At 43.6% G+C, this 17,989-nt stretch overlaps 1 protein-coding gene across 4 annotated transcripts in view; it reads left to right on the top strand.

Annotated features, from left to right (window-relative positions):
- Positions 1-1,026: 1,026 nt before the first annotated feature.
- Positions 1,027-17,989, top strand: part of ADGRE5 (adhesion G protein-coupled receptor E5) — a 64,103-nt gene continuing 47,140 nt past the window's right edge. Inside the window, exons 1-2 of one of the 4 annotated variants that reach the window (XM_061616623.1) lie at positions 1,027-1,125; positions 1,477-1,548. In XM_061616623.1, coding sequence (XP_061472607.1) covers positions 1,515-1,548 — 34 coding nt within the window. In that variant the 5' untranslated portion in view covers positions 1,027-1,125; positions 1,477-1,514. Of the gene's footprint in view, positions 1,126-1,314; positions 1,549-1,624; positions 1,824-17,989 lie in introns of those variants that run through there. The other 3 variants (XM_061616622.1, XM_061616624.1, XM_061616629.1) reach the window with 3 other exon arrangements.

Here is a 17,989-nt window from a genome sequence, read left to right as displayed (position 1 = left end):
TTACATGCGATGGTGGTTGCTAACAGACTCATACTTAGAGCCTGGAAGGACAAATACCTGCCAACTATTATGCAATGGTTTGATGACATAATTGCTCTTGCTACATGTGAGTGTACCTTCTATAAACGCCAACTTCAACTGGATACATATTTTGACATTTGGATGGCATATATTGATCTGTACGTGTAAACTAAGTGGATGTATAGATGTTTAAATGTTTTGTCAATATTATTATTATTATTATTATTATTTATGATCTGACGAGGTTTTCTCTCTCTTTTCCCCTTTTCCCCTAATGAAATCACAATTAAAACTCAATTAAAAACAGTACAACCAATTTAAAAAGGATCTTGGAGGCTGGCATCTCTTCTTCAAAGGGCCTTCAACAACAGATTTCAGACTTCCATCCCTTCCTTTGCTCTGCTTCAAATTTGGCTAGACTCCTCATAGCCTCCGATTCTACATCTGCTTGCCCTGCTTTTGGGTATGCCAAGGAAAATATTTGTGATCAGACAAGCTCAGCTTTCTCTCTCTGCCCAAACCAGCCCTCCATCCTTCTGAGTTCCTAAGTACATAGGAATCTTACTTATACTAAGTCAGACCAGTGGTCCATCTAGCTCAGTACTGTTGACACTGATCAGCAGTGGCTCTCCAAAATTTCAAAGAGACATTCCCGGTCTTACCTGGAAATGCCAGGGATTGAATCTGAGATCTGCATACAAACCAGATGCCCTAAACACTGAGCTACAGCCTTTCCCCAATTTCAACTGCTTGCTTTAGATTACTGAACAGGAAGGCCAGCTTTTATCCTTTTTGCTTGTCAAAGTGGAAATGGGAGAGGGAAAACCGGAAGCAGAAAGTAATATCTTCTTTTCGGGCACCCCACAAATCAACCTAAGAGGGAAATCCAGGTACACAAAAATCCTCTGGCTGGCCCATCCACATATTAAAAGATACAACCTCTTCTAATATTCCTCTGAAATGGGGCCATTCCCACCCTTCTTTCAGGTACAGAACATTTCAGCCCCATAATTCCAGTCCAGATACCTCAGACCCCCTCTTAGCCGTACTTCATCTTGAAAATGAACGGCGCAGCTGACGGCGACTAACTCAACTTTCTTCAAGGTAAGCCCTGGCTTCTCCATTGGGTGAGGAGGACTGGATAGTGGTAAGGAACAGGGTCCAGGGTTCTTCTCTTTATCATTAGTTTATTTGCCAGTGCAGACTTGTGGCTTGGCCGGAAAACCGCGTTATTCTGGGGCAAAGTCCTGGCTCAGATCCAGCCCCGTTTTCCCAGTCACATAGTTAAGCCAGGTATCTGGGCGGGGGAGGGCGGCAGCGACTAGAGCCCAGCGGCAGCAGTGTCTCTCGCCCCTCTCTTTGCCAGGCCCTTGCATCTCTGGGCGGATCCTGGCAGTAGTAGATGCCGCCCCCCGCCCTTACTTCTCTTCCTGACTCGGCCCTCTTGTTTAGCAGGATCCGGGATTTTGCCCCCCACGCCATCGATCAGGAGCATGGAGCTAACTCCGCGGCTACTTCTGGCCTTGGGTGAGTCCCCCCCTCCCCCAGCGTCCTACTTTGCCCCATTCGAATTCCGCGCGGCTAGTAACTCCCTCCAAGCCTCGATCAGCAGGGTTTAGCCCAAAAGTGTGGACGACAGCCCGATATTTTTAACCTGCTAGGATTCCATCTGGATCCCCCAGGGATCATCATCTGCTGCATTTTACGCGGAGGGATTCCGAGGGCAGAGGCGGTTCTCGTGTGCGATGGATGCGCTTCTCGTCCTCTCCCCTGGGAATATTATGTCAGGAGAAACTTCCCGAGTGAGTTGTGTGTAAATGCTGTTGCCGCCTTGGACCGCGGAGACGCTTAGAAAATATAATCTTGCAATAGTGACAGAAACCAAAAGGCTTCTTGCTCTTTCGTTGCCTTTCTAATAGATGAATATTCTCTAATAACAAAACTGATTTGGAGCCCCCACCCACTCGTATTCAAAGGTTTTATATATGCATGCATTGTCTCGTCAGTAACTGCTGCAAAACCCTGATGTTGTAAGCCTGTATTATTACAAGGCAGAATTACATGTTACGTTTTCCAAGCAGCTGAGGGTTGCTCAGGTCGGGCAGAGGAGCCGGCGGGGTTGGGACGCAAGCTAGGGTTACTTTTAACCCTTTCCTTCTCAGCTCTTGCGGCCTGTTCAAGATCTCCCCACCCAGGGAGAAAAGCACGGGTGCCTGTGGGTCAGAAGGGGATATGTGATTTTGAAGGAATGCCAGTGTCTGGGAAAGGCAAGAATAACACAATTCTACCCTCATGTCCTTACCTCATGAGGAGTGATCAGAAGAGGTCCGGTCCTATGGTTAGGCAGGCGGCCATGCTGAGGGGCAAGGAATGGTGGTGAGGTGTTGGAAAACAGCTGTGTGTGCCACAGCCTGCCCTGAGCTTCCTAAACTAGCCTGCTAACCTCGGATGGGGTGTAGGTTGCTGTCTAATCACCAGTGTTGAAGTAAGATTGGGGTGACTCCAAACTGGACTTGCTTCCAGCATCCCTGTTTATTAAGCATTCATCTTCTGATTTGTTTGCAATTTGTGGGGAGATTAGACCACAGTAGCTCTTTTATTGAGCTTTCAGTTTGACTTGTTTGCAGGGAAGTTTCATGACCCAGCCGCAAGTAATTAGTATCCCATCCTTTGCAGTGTATTTTCCCATCACTTTTCTTACCACAAAAAGTCTGGTTTTAGGGGGGAAGCAGGTTCGTTGTGCAAGAGTACCATATCATCTGACAAATTTGCCAGCATCAGATTGAATCCCACCCAGAAAATAGTAACAGTCTAGAAGTGCCCTTTTTGATTTCTGGACACATAGAATGGAGGCCATCTTGCCCTCCTCAGACTGCAAAATGTCTTGGGGCCATCCCTCAGCCAAATAAGTTCTCCTCATGCATTGGAAGGAGCAAGGCTGTGCCCTCCACCACCACTGTGTCCACTGTGCGCTGGAGAGATAGAGAACGAACCATAAGGACTGGCCCATAAAGCTCATCTGACTCCCTCAGCCCTGGTGTCCTCCCCTCAAGCTCAAGCCACCAGCAGATGTTTTACCTGATTTTTTAAAAGTCCTCAAGAAACACCTACCAACAGGTAGAGGACATGTAAGTCTAGGCTGGTATCCAGTTAGTTAATCACTTAGCTGAGATTTGAACCAGGCTGTCTAGCTCATAATTTTAACCACTATAATCATGTTTAATATTTATAAAGTGGTTGTGAATGTATTAAAGCACAATGAGTGAGGTAAGCCTTGAGCTTTTGCCAAGTAAGAAAATTTGTTGAAATGCAATTAAAGGTGCATTTCTGTAAAGCTTCCTCAGGGCAACTGTAAAATGTTAACATACATATATACATGAAATAATTACTGGTTCAATTGTTTTATAATTATTTTAGTCAATGATAATGGATCTCAGATAAAATACTATACATATTTCTCCTTTCAACCTTCTTCCAAGGAAGTTGTCTTGGTTTTAAACTGGTGTCTGGCGTCAGTGGTGGATTGGATGAGGATAAACAAATTGAAGCTCAATCCAGACAAGAGAGAGGTGCTCCTGGTCAGTCGTAAGGCAGATCAGGGAACAGGGATACAGCCTGTGCTGGATGGGGTTATACTCCCCCTGAAGACACAGGTTCGCAGTTTGGGTGTCCTCCTGGACTCAGCTTTAAATTTGGATTCCCAGGTTTCTGCAGTGGCCAGGAGGGCTTTTGCACATTTGAGATTAGTGCGCCAACTGCGCCCGTTCCTTGACCCATCTGATTTGACCACGGTGACACATGCCTTAGTCACATCCCATTTAGATTACTGTAACGCGCTCTACGTGGGGCTGCCTCTGAAGACTGCTCGGAAACTTCAGTTGGTACAACGTGCTGCAGCCAGAATGTTAACTGGGGCTGATTACAGGGACCATACAACTCCCCTGTTAAAAAAGCTCCACTGGCTGCCAGTTTGTTTCTGGACACAATTCAAAGTGCTGGTGCTGACCTATAAAGCCCTATATGGCTTGGGTCCAGGCTATTTGTCAGATCGCATCACCTTCTATGTGCCTGCCCGGACCCTGAGATCTTCAGGAGAGGCCCTTCTTTCAATACCTACATCCGCACAAGTACACCTAGTGGGAATACAAGATAGGGCCTTCTCGGTGGTGGCCCCTAGGCTTTGGAATTCCCTCCCTAGGGAGATAAGAATGACCCCTTCCCTGCAGTCCTGTCGCCGACAGTTAAAAACTTTCTTATTTCAACAAGCCTTTGATTCCAAAGGCAGCCAAGGATAGGCCCAAAAGGATGTTATATTGTTCTTGCCAGTTTATTTTTTAATTATTCTGATTTTATGATTATGGTTGTTAATTATTAGAAACAGTTTAATGCTATTTTAAACTAGAGTCCATTTTTTAATTATATCTGTTTATACTTATTCATTTATGTATTATATGGTTTTATTTTTGATTGGTTTTTAATTGTATGTGTCTTTTATCTGGAAGCTGCCGTGAGTTCCAGTCTGGAAAAACGGCGGGGTATAAATAAAGTTAATAAAATAAATAATAAATAATGAAATGCTGAATGGCTGAATGAAATTGTAGTTTGTAATATGCTATGGTACTTAAATCAGTGGTGCACAATTTTTTTAAAATGAGATAACCAGTCATATAAATGCAAATTATGATTCCAAAACCCATAAAACTTTAAACAGAAGTGCACCACTCCTGGTTGTAACACACTGGCCATTTTGACCAAGGTTGTTGGGGTAATTAATTGCCCTTTATACATCTCTACTGAAAGGTAAAATCTGTTAATAAAAGAAGATGATATGGAAACATGACACTTGCAATCAGATCTCTAGACTTGAAACACAAATTGAAACAAGAGACATAAAACATATGGCTAGATAATAAGTATCAGACAGAGCTTAATAACGATGACATTAAAGAACAAAAGTGAAACATACAGCCTAATTTCTCTTTCTCTCTAAGGCTGTAGCAGCCCTACATGCACATCTGGGAGTAAGTCCCATTGAAGTCAGAGCGGCGGCTTACTTTTAAGTAGATACATAGGACAGTATTGTTAAAGTCTGCTATTTGTTGCAATTCAATCAAATGCCCACTTACCAAGAAGTAAATCTCACTGAACTCAGTGGGATTTCCTTCCAAGCAGACATCTATAGGATTGCTCTGTAAATACGCTGTTTCACACCAGCTTGAGACTTGCTTTCGTGTTCTTTACTATCTGCTATTTCTACTTCCTTAAAAAGAAAAAAAAATCCTACCAGATCTGCTTTGGATTGTGCTGTCCTCTACAGGTTATAAGAGTTGCAAGGGCACAGAATGGGTGCCCAGATGAAGAAGAGAATAAGGGTCCTACATCTTTAGTTCTTGTGTAGAAAGAATTTCAGCAGCCATCACTGTTAATGCAAGCTGCCGAAATTCCTTCTTCTACACAACTATTAGGGCCAGGTTTTCTGTATAGTGATGTCCGTGTTGTGAAATACTTTGCCAACTGGTCTCCTAGCTTACTGGCTTTCTGTCACAGGGTTAAAACATAACATTATTCTGAAAGCTTTCCCTGATGGCTGGTGGAGTTGGCTCTTTTTTAAAAATCTGTGCAGAACTTTACGTTGGCTGTGTTAGTGTTACCCTTAGCCACATCTATTTTTACACTTGTAGATTGTTTTTATTGTGCTTCTATGCCACTTTGGGTGCCATTTTTTATGGCTGAGAATGTGATGTGTAAATTTAAAGACTAATGTAATATGCAACCCTATGCATGTTGACTCAGAAATGTGTCTTACTGTGTTTAATGGAGCTTACTCTGAGGTGTAGAGGACTGCAGCTGAATCCAGTGCATATTTCCTTGGAAGTAAACCTCATTGAACTCAGTGGGACTTGCTTTGGGAGAATATGCTTTGGATTGTGTTATAAATAACTAACAGACAAACTGTAATAGTAATAAATAGTGAACAATTTCCCCCCCTACTTCTGCACCTCCATGCTGAAAAAAACCAATGGTTGAAGTTTAAAGGCAAAGGATCCTTGCCAGGAGAAAAAGTTGACTGCCCTGCCTGTAACCCATCAGATTCCAGTATCTTCCAAGAGGCAGGAAGAAGCCAAGACTCCTGGTTTTTCATGCTAGCTTCCATTCTGGCCCACTCAGCACCACTCTCTTCCCAGCGCCAGGCCTATACTCCTGGAATTAGTCAAGAGGCAGTTGAGTGGATCCATGACACAAGCCAGGAAGAATTTCTTTTCCACTTTAAGGCGTATTTTGATATTTCTCATGTTGAGCCTTTACTGGAATTTCACATTCTTTGACCCTAGTTGGTTCTGCCAGCTACATGACATCCACGGAGTGGGATGGGTGACATCAGACTTGCTTTAGGAATGGCCAGTCTTCTTCACTCCATGCAAACATGGGCCAAAAATTCCAAACCTGGATGCCTTTTGTTATAGTCTGAAGTCTAGTCCTGTTTTCAAACTGTGGCTTGGTTTCTATAGAAGTGCCCATCAATCAGTGTGCCTGCCAGCATGAAGTGGACCTGGATGCTGTTCCCTGACCACACTATTTGACAATTCATTGGGAGAAATTACCATCCATCTAAAATCTCCTCTCAACAATATGTTGTTGAAAATTAAGACTGCCCAACACAGGGTAGCCTCACTTGGGGCTACTATAACAGAGCCAGGAATGGGGGGGGGAGAGAGAGAATAAAAACTTTAAGATCTTTCCTTTTAGGAAACATACATTTTCGTTTGCTTTTTTCAAAAAGGAAAACTGTGTTGAGCTCTGAGCTTAGGGCTCTGTGTGTGAGATCTGATGAGTTGATTTTGCACACCTTTTTTTTGCAAGCCACATGCCATCCTTGTGTAGCCCAGAATGGCAGACTGGGAGAGCCATAGGGGCACAAGTATGGTAGGCATTGTTCATAGTCAGAAAAAGAATGTGTGTCACTCCCTCCACCCCCACAACATCGTATCTCCTCCTTTCAGGCGCTTTTTCCTACGTGTCTGTATTTGCACTAAGGAGCTGGACCAGGGGTGTAGGAAGTCTGGATAGGCCCAGGGTGAGTTAAAAACCAAGGAAATGAGGGCATTTGGGATTCAGGATTCATCCTGTAGAGAACTCCTGTGAAATAATCTAGTTCAAAGGTTGCAGATTAACTGGATTTTGTTGCTAGTCCTGGAAACAAAACAAAAAAAGTCAATTCTCAAGATAGGGTGTGACTGACCAGAGGGGTGGGGGAACTAGCGTGGCCTGCTCTTATGCTTTTAGCAGCTACTTGATATGGAGAGAGATATGTTACTTCTAGACAAGCTGTTTATTGAGCCTTCGTCCTGATTTGTTTGCATGAAGTTTGCAGGGAGGTTAGATAACTTTTGATGATTTATTGAGCATTAAGAACATAAGAACATAAGAAGAGCCTGCTGGATCAGGCCAGTGGCCCATCTAGTCCAGCATCCTGTTCTCACAGTGGCCAGCCAGGTGCCTGGGGGAAGCCCGCAAGCAGGACCCGAGTGCAAGAACACTCTCCCCTCCTGAGGCTTCCGGCAACTGGTTTTCAGAAGCATGCTGCCTCTGACTAGGGTGGCAGAGCACAGCCATCATGGCTAGTAGCCATTGATAGCCCTGTCCTCCATGAATTTGTCTAATCTTCTTTTAAAGCCATCCAAGCTGGTGGCCATTACTGCATCTTGTGGGAGCAAATTCCATAGTTTAACTATGCGCTGAGTAAAGAAGTACTTCCTTTTGTCTGTCCTGAATAAGAACATAAGAACATAAGAAGAGCCTGCTGGATCAGGCCAGTGGCCCATCTAGTCCAGCATCCTGTTCTTACAGTGGCCAACCAGGTGCCTGGGGGAAGCCCGCAAGCAGGACCCGAGTGCAAGAACACTCTCCCCTCCTGAGGCTTCCGGCAACTGGTTTTCAGAAGCATGCTGCCTCTGACTAGAGTGGCACAGCACAGCCATCACGGCTAGTAGCCATTGATAGCCCTGTCCTCCATGAACTTGTCTAATCTTCTTTTAAAGCCATCCAAGCTGGTGGCCATTACTGCATCTTGTGGGAGCAAATTCCATAGTTTAACTATGCGCTGAGTAAAGAAGTACTTCCTTTTGTCTGTCCTGAATCTTCCAACATACAGCTTCTTCGAATGTCCACGAGTTCTAGTATTATGAGAGAGGGAGAAGAACTTTTCTCTATCCACTTTCTCAATGCCATGCATAATTTTATACACTTCTATCATGTCTCCTCTGACCCGCCTTTTCTCTAAACTAAAAAGGCCCAAATGCTGCAACCTTTCCTCGTAAGGGAGTCGCTCCATGCCCTTGATCATTCTGGTTGCCCTCTTCTGAACCTTTTCCAACTCTATAATATCCTTTTTGAGATGAGGCGACCAGAACTGTACACAGTATTCCAAATGCGGCCGCACCATAGATTTATACAACGGCATTATGCTATCGGCTGTTTTATTTTCAATACCTTTCCTAATTATTGCTAGCATGGAATTTGCCTTTTTCACAGCTGCCGCACACTGGGTCGACATTTTCATCGTGCTGTCCACTACAACCCCGAGGTCTCTCTCCTGGTCGGTCACCGCCAGTTCAGACCCCATGAGCGTATATGTGAAATTAAGGTTTTTTGCTCCAATATGCATAATTTTACACTTGTTTATATTGAATTGCATTTGCCATTTTTCTGCCCATTCACTCAGTTTGGAGAGGTCTTTTTGGAGCTCTTCGCAATCCCTTTTTGTTTTAACAACCCTGAACAATTTAGTGTCGTCAGCAAACTTGGCCACTTCACTGCTCACTCCTAATTCTAGGTCATTAATGAACAAGTTGAAAAGTACAGGTCCCAATACCGATCCTTGAGGGACTCCACTTTCTACAGCCCTCCATTGGGAGAACTGTCCGTTTATTCCTACTCTCTGCTTTCTGCTTCTTAACCAATTATCCACAAGAGGACCTCTCCTCTTATTCCATGACTGCTAAGCTTCCTCAGAAGCCTTTGGTGAGGTACCTTGTCAAACGCTTTTTGAAAGTCTAAGTACACTATGTCCACTGGATCACCTCTATCTATATGCTTGTTGACACTCTCAAAGAATTCTAATAGGTTACTGAGACAGGACTTTCCCTTGCAGAAGCCATGCTGGCTCTGCTTCAGCAAGGCTTGTTCTTCTATGTGCTTAGTTAATCTAGCTTTAATAATACTTTCTACCAGTTTTCCAGGGACAGAAGTTAAGCTAACTGGCCTGTAATTTCCGGGATCCCCTCTGGATCCCTTTTTGAAGATTCGCGTTACATTTGCCACTTTCCAGTCCTCAGGCACGGAGGAGGACCCAAGGGACAAGTTACATATTTTAGTTAGCAGATCAGCAATTTCACCTTTGAGTTCTTTGAGAACTCTCGGGTGGATGCCATCCGGGCCCGGTGATTTGTCAGTTTTTATATTGTCCATTAAGCCTAGAACTTCCTCTCTCGTTACCACTATTTGTCTCAGTTCCTCAGAATCCCTTCCTGCAAATGTTAGTTCAGGTTCAGGGATCTGCCCTATATCTTCCACTGTGAAGACAGATGCAAAGAATTCATTTAGCTTCTCTGCAATCTCCTTATCGTTCTTTAGTACACCTTTGACTCCCTTATCATCCAAGGGTCCAATCGTCTCCCTAGATGGTCTCCTGCTTTGAATGTATTTATAGAATTTTTTGTTGTTGGTTTTTATGTTCTTAGCAATGTGCTCCTCAAATTCTTTTTTAGCATCCCTTATTGTCTTCTTGCATTTCTTTTGCCAGAGTTTGTGTTCTTTTTTATTTTCTTCATTCGGACAAGACTTCCATTTTTTGAAGGAAGACTTTTTGCCTCTAAGAGCTTCCTTGACTTTGCTCGTTAACCATGCTGGCATCTTCTTGGCCCTGGCGGTACCTTTTCTGATCTGCAGTATGCACTCCAGTTGAGCTTCTAATATAGTGTTTTTAAACAACTTCCAAGCATTTTCGAGTGATGTGACCCTCTGGACTTTGTTTTTCAGCTTTCTTTTTACCAATCCCCTCAATTTTGTGAAGTTTCCTCTTTTGAAGTCAAATGTGACCGTGTTGGATTTTCTTGGCAATTGGCCAGTTACATGTATGTTTAATTTAATAGCACTGTGGTCACTGCTCCCAATTGGTTCAACAACACTTACATCTCGCACCAGGTCCCGGTCCCCACTGAGGATTAAGTCCAGGGTTGCCGTCCCTCTGGTCGGTTCCATGTGGGGAGGTTATACAACAGCGGCATCAAGAAAACATTATCCCACACTTTCCTGTCACTTTGGTTATCATCAAAAGACTTCTTTTTGGGGAGAAGTGGGTTTGTTGAACATGAGTACCAAATCCACTTTAAATTGTGCAACCTGAATTTTCTGGTATGCCATTGAATCCCACCCTAAAATGGCAACAGTCTGGAAGCATCTATGCACACACAGACAGGCTGCTGTTAAGGTACAACTACAGCTGAGAGTTGGAAAGTTGGCAACCCTAGATGTGAGATCCCGCAAGTACAGCAACTTGAGTTTGCAGGTAGTTTTATGTGAACTCCTGCTTTGTGGTTGCTACTGTACTTTGGACACAAATGTTGCAGGCCTGAAACGGCTGCCTATTTATAACAGGAGGAAATTCCCGCTAGAGGTCTGATGTAGGGACCAGAATGCTATTTCCAGTGCCTGGATTGATGGCTGCCACACCTGCAGACATGGAATGTACAAGCCCTGGGGACAGCAGTGTCTAGTCAGTATCCACATGGCTAACAATGTGAGGAGTGGGAGAAGCATGGTGATCTTGAATTGGAAAATGACTGCTAGCCTCCCACACATTCAAAAAGGGAATAGGGTAGCTGTTGAGTATTTCCAGGGTATCATTTACGAAAGGCTTGTTTTGCCCTGACTCACTGTCTCACTTTCAGTATAGGTCTTCCCACCTGAATTCAGATGTGAATGAAATCTTATGAGCCAGTTTTACTTCAGTAATTTCCAGATTGCTTTATTCATGGTGGAATGAGCAACAGGCATAGCAAGGAGGCCAGAAAAATGGAGCAGGATATACATTTGCATTCATTCAGAATACTGGTGTTTGACACACAAGGCACAAGGGTACTGGAGAACGAATCAACTCAACAGCTGATCTACCTACTTATATAAATGGTGCCAGATCTGTAGCTGGTGTAGATCTGTAGTAACACCATTAGAGAATGAGTTTTCCCTGGAAGGAAGTGGGAGAGAGAGATGAATCTGTCACTAACCTCCAGTAACTTTTCTGGCCTGCCATTGGAGCAGCCTAGCCAAATTTGGCTTTCTCTAGTTTGTTTATTTATAAAACAACATAATGTGAGCCGTATAATGTAGCTAGCCTCATAATGTTTTCCACAATATGGCCAACCTGTCTTTCAGAAGCCTTTGGGGCTTTCGGATACTTATGGCTCTTATTTTTTCTCCCCAGAAGTTTGTTGTTGTCATATGCTTTCAAGTAGATTACAACTAATGGCGACCCTATGAATCAGCAACCAAACTCTGCTAAAAACAGGACTTGTGGGCGGGAGAAGCATCTGGTTTCTTCACACACAGTTAGTTAGTTCTGCTTTCTTCACATCACTCAGCTCAGGAAATGAATCAATCCTGCCAAGTGGGTTACACTGTGATTCCATAGCTACCCTGACCCTTGCCTGCCCTTCCTCCTGCTAACGCTGCCTGAGTTTCATTCTCTAGTGGCGTGTATTTAAAATGAATGAAACAATGTGTCTGAGCTAATGCTCAGATTCAGGCATGGCGTTTTCTATCTACAATGCTCATCCAACTTTCAGTTTTCCCACCAGGAAAACTCCACCCTTCTCACCGTAAGCTGAGCCTTTTCTTGCATCACCAAGCCAATCCACTTTAAAACCATGGGTCTGTATAAATAAGGATGCGAAAGGCATAGTATATGAATTTGCTAAATACTCCAAGCAGGATGCCTGTTACATATGCAGTCCGATCCTATGCATGTTTATTGAGAAGTAATAACCCTGTGTTCAGTGGTGTTTACTCCCAATTAATAAAAGCCACAGTGTGAAAAACGATTCTGTTGCCCTAAGGAACATACTAAGTGCAAATCACATAAATGCCCTGATAGCCATTTTTGTTATTCAAAAAATAGCATGTAAAATCACAACTGAGAGGGGGCAATTTTGAGAATCAGTGGATGGGGTAGAAATGGAAATGGCCTGCCTTCAAGTCGATTCTGACTTATGGCGACCCTATGAATAGGGTTTTCATAGTAAGCTGTATTCAGAGGGGGTTTACCATTGCCTTCCTGTATGTCTGCCATTTCCACTCAGAATCTCCCTCTTGTCTGCTTTTTACCCTTCTGGAATTTCAGATGTTTGTTAATGACAGAGGAGAGTGCCATTAGCAGCCTGACACACAGAAGTTTTCCTGGCATTGAATAATAGGTGGACATAGTTTCACCTGCCACATTTCTGTGCATCAGGTTGCTATTTGTGTTTACACATAACACTAAACAATGGTTTGTTGGACAAACCAAAATGAGTCTCACAATTGAGCAATGGCTTGTTTTGCCTGATTTGATTTCATTTTCTAATCCAGGAGTAGCTAATGTGGTGCCTTCCAAATGTTGTTGGACTCCAGCACCTATCGTCCCTGACCACTGGCCATGCTGGCTGGAACTGATGGAGTCCAGTGACATCTGGAGAGCATCCAGTTGGCTGCCCCTATTGTAATTACTATTGTCTTGTGCCTTTGTAGCATCTGGAGTGGGGGTGCTGAAACAAATCAGGATTAAGCCAGGATATCGGGTTTGAACATAAAGAGAACCCATGGTTAATGGGAGCCATGATTCGTAAACCAAATTCAAACCATGGTTTCATATTCCGGTTTGTTGACTGAGGTGGGTTCAGACATACAAACAAATCACAGTTAAGCTAAACAAACTATGGGTTAACGTTAAGTGCAAAGCGGAGAGAAAGGCTGCTTTAAGGGCACAAGATAAAGGGCAAAATTTTAACAACCTTACAGCAGGGGTGGGTAGAAGATAGATCAAGATCTACAGGTACATTTCTGGATAACCTGCAATATATTAAGAAGGGAATACTGACTCCAAATTGTTTTAGCAACAGCAGCAATGAAAAAGGTCTTTTTGTCTCCCCCCCCCCTTCAACTACATTAGGTTTCTGAAAAATAATGGTTGAGGGGAAACCAGGACTGGATTTTTGTGTGAAAGAACTTGCGAGCCTGGTTCTACTAATGATCACAATTTTCTGACACATGAGTTGGGCATGTGTTCAGAGGCACCATTTCTTAATTTTTAGTGTACGCCCACCTGATTGAACCACTATTTGCACCCAACTTTCATTGTTGGACCCGACTCAGGGTTTTAATAAAAAAAAAGTAAACCCTATCCACCCTTGCCCTACACGCAGCAATTAGCCGGCAAAATGTGAGAGTCAGCAGTTGGAAAATATGTACCAATTTATTCAGTTATGTAGCTGTTAAAAGGGAAAAGTTGACAACCCCAGTGTTAAGCACATCAGCTCAAAATCTAGTGTACACTCGCCCTCTGGGTAACCATACATCACCCAATCTGGACCTGATGTAATCTAAAATGCACAGGGGCATAGACTTTTAAAAAAACCTTATCACTTGGGGCCTGTGCTTCCCAACACAGTCTTTTCGTACAAGAGCTCTGTTTGAGAATTCAACCTCCACCACAATTAGAATGGCCAGGGGAAGAGTAGGGACAGGCATACTAGCCCTCCTCAGCCCTTTCCCCATTGATGTCCCTGCACCCTCCACAAGCTGGAGGCAAAGGCGTAGAGTGGGAAGCCTGCTCTACTTGTGTGGACTCCCTGTGAATTTTAGATGCTTGGAATGTAGGATGCTGTCTTATACTGAGTCAGACCAATAGCCCTTCTCTCTGAGTCAATAGTCTGCACTGACTGTCAGTGGCCTTCCAGGGTTTTCAGCAGAATCCTCTCCCTAGAGATGTCAGGGACTGAACCTGGGATCTTCTGCATGCAAAGCAAATGCTCTCCCATCAAGTTGCAGCCCTTGATGGATCTGTATTCTCTTTGGGGGGAAGTTTACACAAGTAGAAAAGAGTGCCCACTTCCAGCTTGTTGAAGTTGATAGGGAAGCTAACATTCTCATCCTCACTCTCCTTCATTGCTTATGAGGGATTAATATGTCTAACTAGGGCTCTGGAGAGCTATTCTTGCAGATGTAACTGCTCAACTGTGCCTTTTGGTCTTGATACACGGGCGGGGGTGTGGCGGAGTGAAGTGAGAGTCTGCCAGCTGAAATTTGTTGTTCATTTTTTTCACTTAACACAAAAGTATCTCACAAATGATTAACTAGCATGGGTTTTATCATGTCAATTTGTGTTGTAAGATTCTTTCAAAGTATGTAACAGAGCCAGCCCGCTCACTCCCTAACCTTCAGACCAATGCAGGGTCAAACTTTTGATTGTCAGGGGAGTATTGTTAGATGCAGGAGGCTCTCTTCAGCCTTTGCCTCCCTGGTGGTTCTCCCTGTGTGTTCACATGGCCCACCACTGCTTCCTTCTTGATTTGGTCTCAGGACAAGAGCCAATACAGACAGATGAACTGTCAGTTTTATGTGTAACAGGAAAAGTACAAATGATGTTTCAGTCTCTCTTTTTCTAAATGGCAGAATGCCTGTATGAAAAACTGAATGGTGAATACATTTTCATCTTCAGTTAATTTTGCTTTCTTGACTTAGATGGTCATTTCCAAATGATTAAGGCACTTTTGGGAGTGAGCCTTGGACTTGTGTGCCCTCTCCTTTGCTACCTCCTCTGCTCACGTACCAAGATTAGAAATTTCTGGTCATAGTTTGCTGCTGCTGCTTCTGGACATGACAAACTATGCTTGGTTCAAACCAGGACTGCAAGCAGTGAGGTTTGCATTTCCGGTTTACAGGCAAATTATAGTATGAGCAAATTATTGTTTGCTCAGTTCAGATGAAACAGCAGCTACAGTTTCTTGCAAATTGCTTAACTGGCATGCCTCATTTTGGTGAGTGAAGAGGGGACCCAACCAGGCTCTTCTTCTTGTAATGTCAAAACCACGGCTTGACATTATGTCTGAATGGACCCTAAACATATCCCTGCCACCAATCAGTTTTGCTCTCACATTTTAAACAGTAGCCAAAAAAGAAAGATGTTCCTCCCAGCACACACTGATTCTCACAGAGAAAGCATGCCAGTCAAATAATGTCCAGGATTAGGACAAAGGCAGAGAGGGTAGATTAGGGATGAGTGCAGGGAGTCCAGCTCTTGACTTGGCTTAGTGGACCCTTCAGACAAGAAATGAAATAAAAAGAAACCATAAAGGAAATGTTCACGGATTGGCAAAACCCAGGAAGGCTGACCATATCTTTTCTCTTGGGCCCTGGGCAAGAAACCTGCAGTGATTCTCCACAAGGCTGAAACTTTTTGCAGCCTGTAGCTGCTGTGATGGAAAAAGATTTATCTGCTGGATTTCTGCTTGTCACTCAACCATAAAAGGCACTACAGCCCTGCCAGAAAAAAAGTTGGCAGCTCTAAGCCAAGTTGATCTGAAAAGGAATAAGGTACTTTTCATGTTCATGTGGAGCTGAATGGAATCATCTCAAAAACACTAACCAGTGCTGACAATTTCTGCTAAGCTTGGCAAAACTGCTTTACTTCTAGCAGGCCTCTTGGCTCTGGTTTCTCTGCATCCCCCCCCCCCCCCCATCTCTGAGTGGTTGCATTGCAGTGCAAAGGAAAACAACAACACAATCGTGTGGCAGCATGCTATGGAAACTTGCATCACAGTGGTTTCCTCTGGGGTTTTCTGACAGCTGTAGCTGTTTTTCTCAGGTACATCATGCAGTGCTACGTTAGTACTGGGAAAGCCCTGCCCTATATCTACATATAGCAAGAAATATTGTTTGCTGTATGGTAACAATATTGTTAAATCTGGTAGCAATCCCTTTTTGTTTTATCTTCCAAGTAAGTGCATACATGATCCAGAACTAAGTACAAATTAGGCACTCAGCATGCAAAGTGGGTAGAAAATAACATATGTATGTATGTATGTATTTAAATTTGTATCTTACCCTTCCTCCCAAAGGAGCCCAGGGCAGCAAACACAGCCAAACACAAATATAGCTAAAAACTAAGATATATTTAAAACATGGAAAAATGGTTTAAAAACATCTAAAAACAATAAAACACAGTCAAACATGTATCCAAATCATGTGTCTGGATAGGGCCATCAAAACAGAAATGTTTTCAGCAGGCATCTAAAAGAATACAACAGTGGCACCTGTTCAGTGTCAGTGGGCAGGGGGTTCCAAAGTATAGGTATCTCCACACTAAAGACATGACTGCTTACAAATGCAGAACAGCCCTTGTGTGGCACTTGCAGAAGTACAAGTTCTGCAGATCAAAGAGGTCAGTTCAGCAGATATGGGAGAAGGTGATCCCTTCAGTAATGCCACTATTAAACAGTTACCACCATGCTTCCATAGCTTCAGTTTGCCTCAGAAGACCTGCCCTAGACCACCTGGAATTTAAATAGACAACAGGGAAATGGTGAAGCTGAGTGGTTAGGGTACAAGCTTTGGCTATCAGGGGAAAAGGCTTTCTGATAAAGGATCCAGGTACAGACACAGGGCCAGAGGGGAGGGCACCTCTACACTACAAGGTTTGGGCTTCTAGCCACATGTTACATACAAACATGTATAACACGTTGATTGCCTTTTTGTGACAGAGCTGGAGGGGCAGGGAGCAATCATCCTTTTACCCTTCTGCTATGTGTCCACCCATAATTACTTCCCCCAGTGACTCTTCCCCATCCAGCCATCCCAAATTCCAAATGTGTGTTTGTTTTATATCAGTAACTTTCATGTTCTCCCCTAAGGAATCCTGGGACCCGCCGTCTGTTGATGGCACAGAGAATTCTCTGTCTAAGATCCCTAGTCTGCCCCTCCCACCTTTCACACAGAACTCCAGTGTGCCGAATTCTCCAGGGAGAAAGAAGGACTATTAAGCTACTTTTAAGTCTGTGATGTAGAAACACAGGGAACACAGCTTGAGGGTTGAAACCAATTGGATTGTTTTGGTTTATTTCAAGTACTCAGACTTAATTAGTTTACAGACTGTAGCCTGCAGATGGATGTAGTTCCTGGTGCCCTTCAGCAACATTTGAATTATTTCCCAGTAAACTGGGACATTTGGTTTTCAGAGCCAGCATCATTCATGTTTGTAGTTAGCCTTTTATTTCAAACATGCACCAGTGCCAGAGTCATTATTCTGTCTCATCCTTGGAACTATACCTCATTTCTTTGCAGCCCACTCAACTTGGCCAGCTCTGGTTGCTGGGAAGCCTGGATTTTCCCCTCATCTTCTGGCTCTGAAATATTTTCCTGTTGCCTGCTTTTTCTTTATTTACATGTCCCACCTACATGGTTGCCCTCCAACCCACTCATTATATTATCCCTGACAGTAGGAAGGAGAGGTTGGTTGCCTAATAATGATAACTATACTAATTATTCCGGGGTACCTATTTCCATCTGGGGCAGGATTGCCCCCAATTGAAACCTTTTTGGACTGAGTATTCCAGGAATTTCCTGTATTAATGGGGCCCCAATCCAGGCATTACCACAGCTTGCCCTGTTGTGGGTGTTTGATGGTAATAATGTGGACATTTTGTTTAAAGACCTTGTGGTTTATTTGTTGATTGCTGTCCTAATGTCTGTCGCCCAGGAATGGAAAACGTTACATGGTTTGAACCTCCCATTATGGTACAAAAATATATGGAACATTGCGATTCTTGAAAAAATCCCGCTTCACCTCCAAGCACTTCAAGGACAAGCCAAACCCAATGCTTTTCACACAATATGGTGGAACTTTATTTTATATACACCAGATCATCATTTACAACAG

Source organism: Rhineura floridana, chromosome 3 (assembly GCF_030035675.1).
Source record: "Rhineura floridana isolate rRhiFlo1 chromosome 3, rRhiFlo1.hap2, whole genome shotgun sequence".
NCBI classification, from domain to species: domain Eukaryota; kingdom Metazoa; phylum Chordata; class Lepidosauria; order Squamata; family Rhineuridae; genus Rhineura; species Rhineura floridana.
This window is presented reverse-complemented; position numbering and strand designations above follow the sequence as displayed.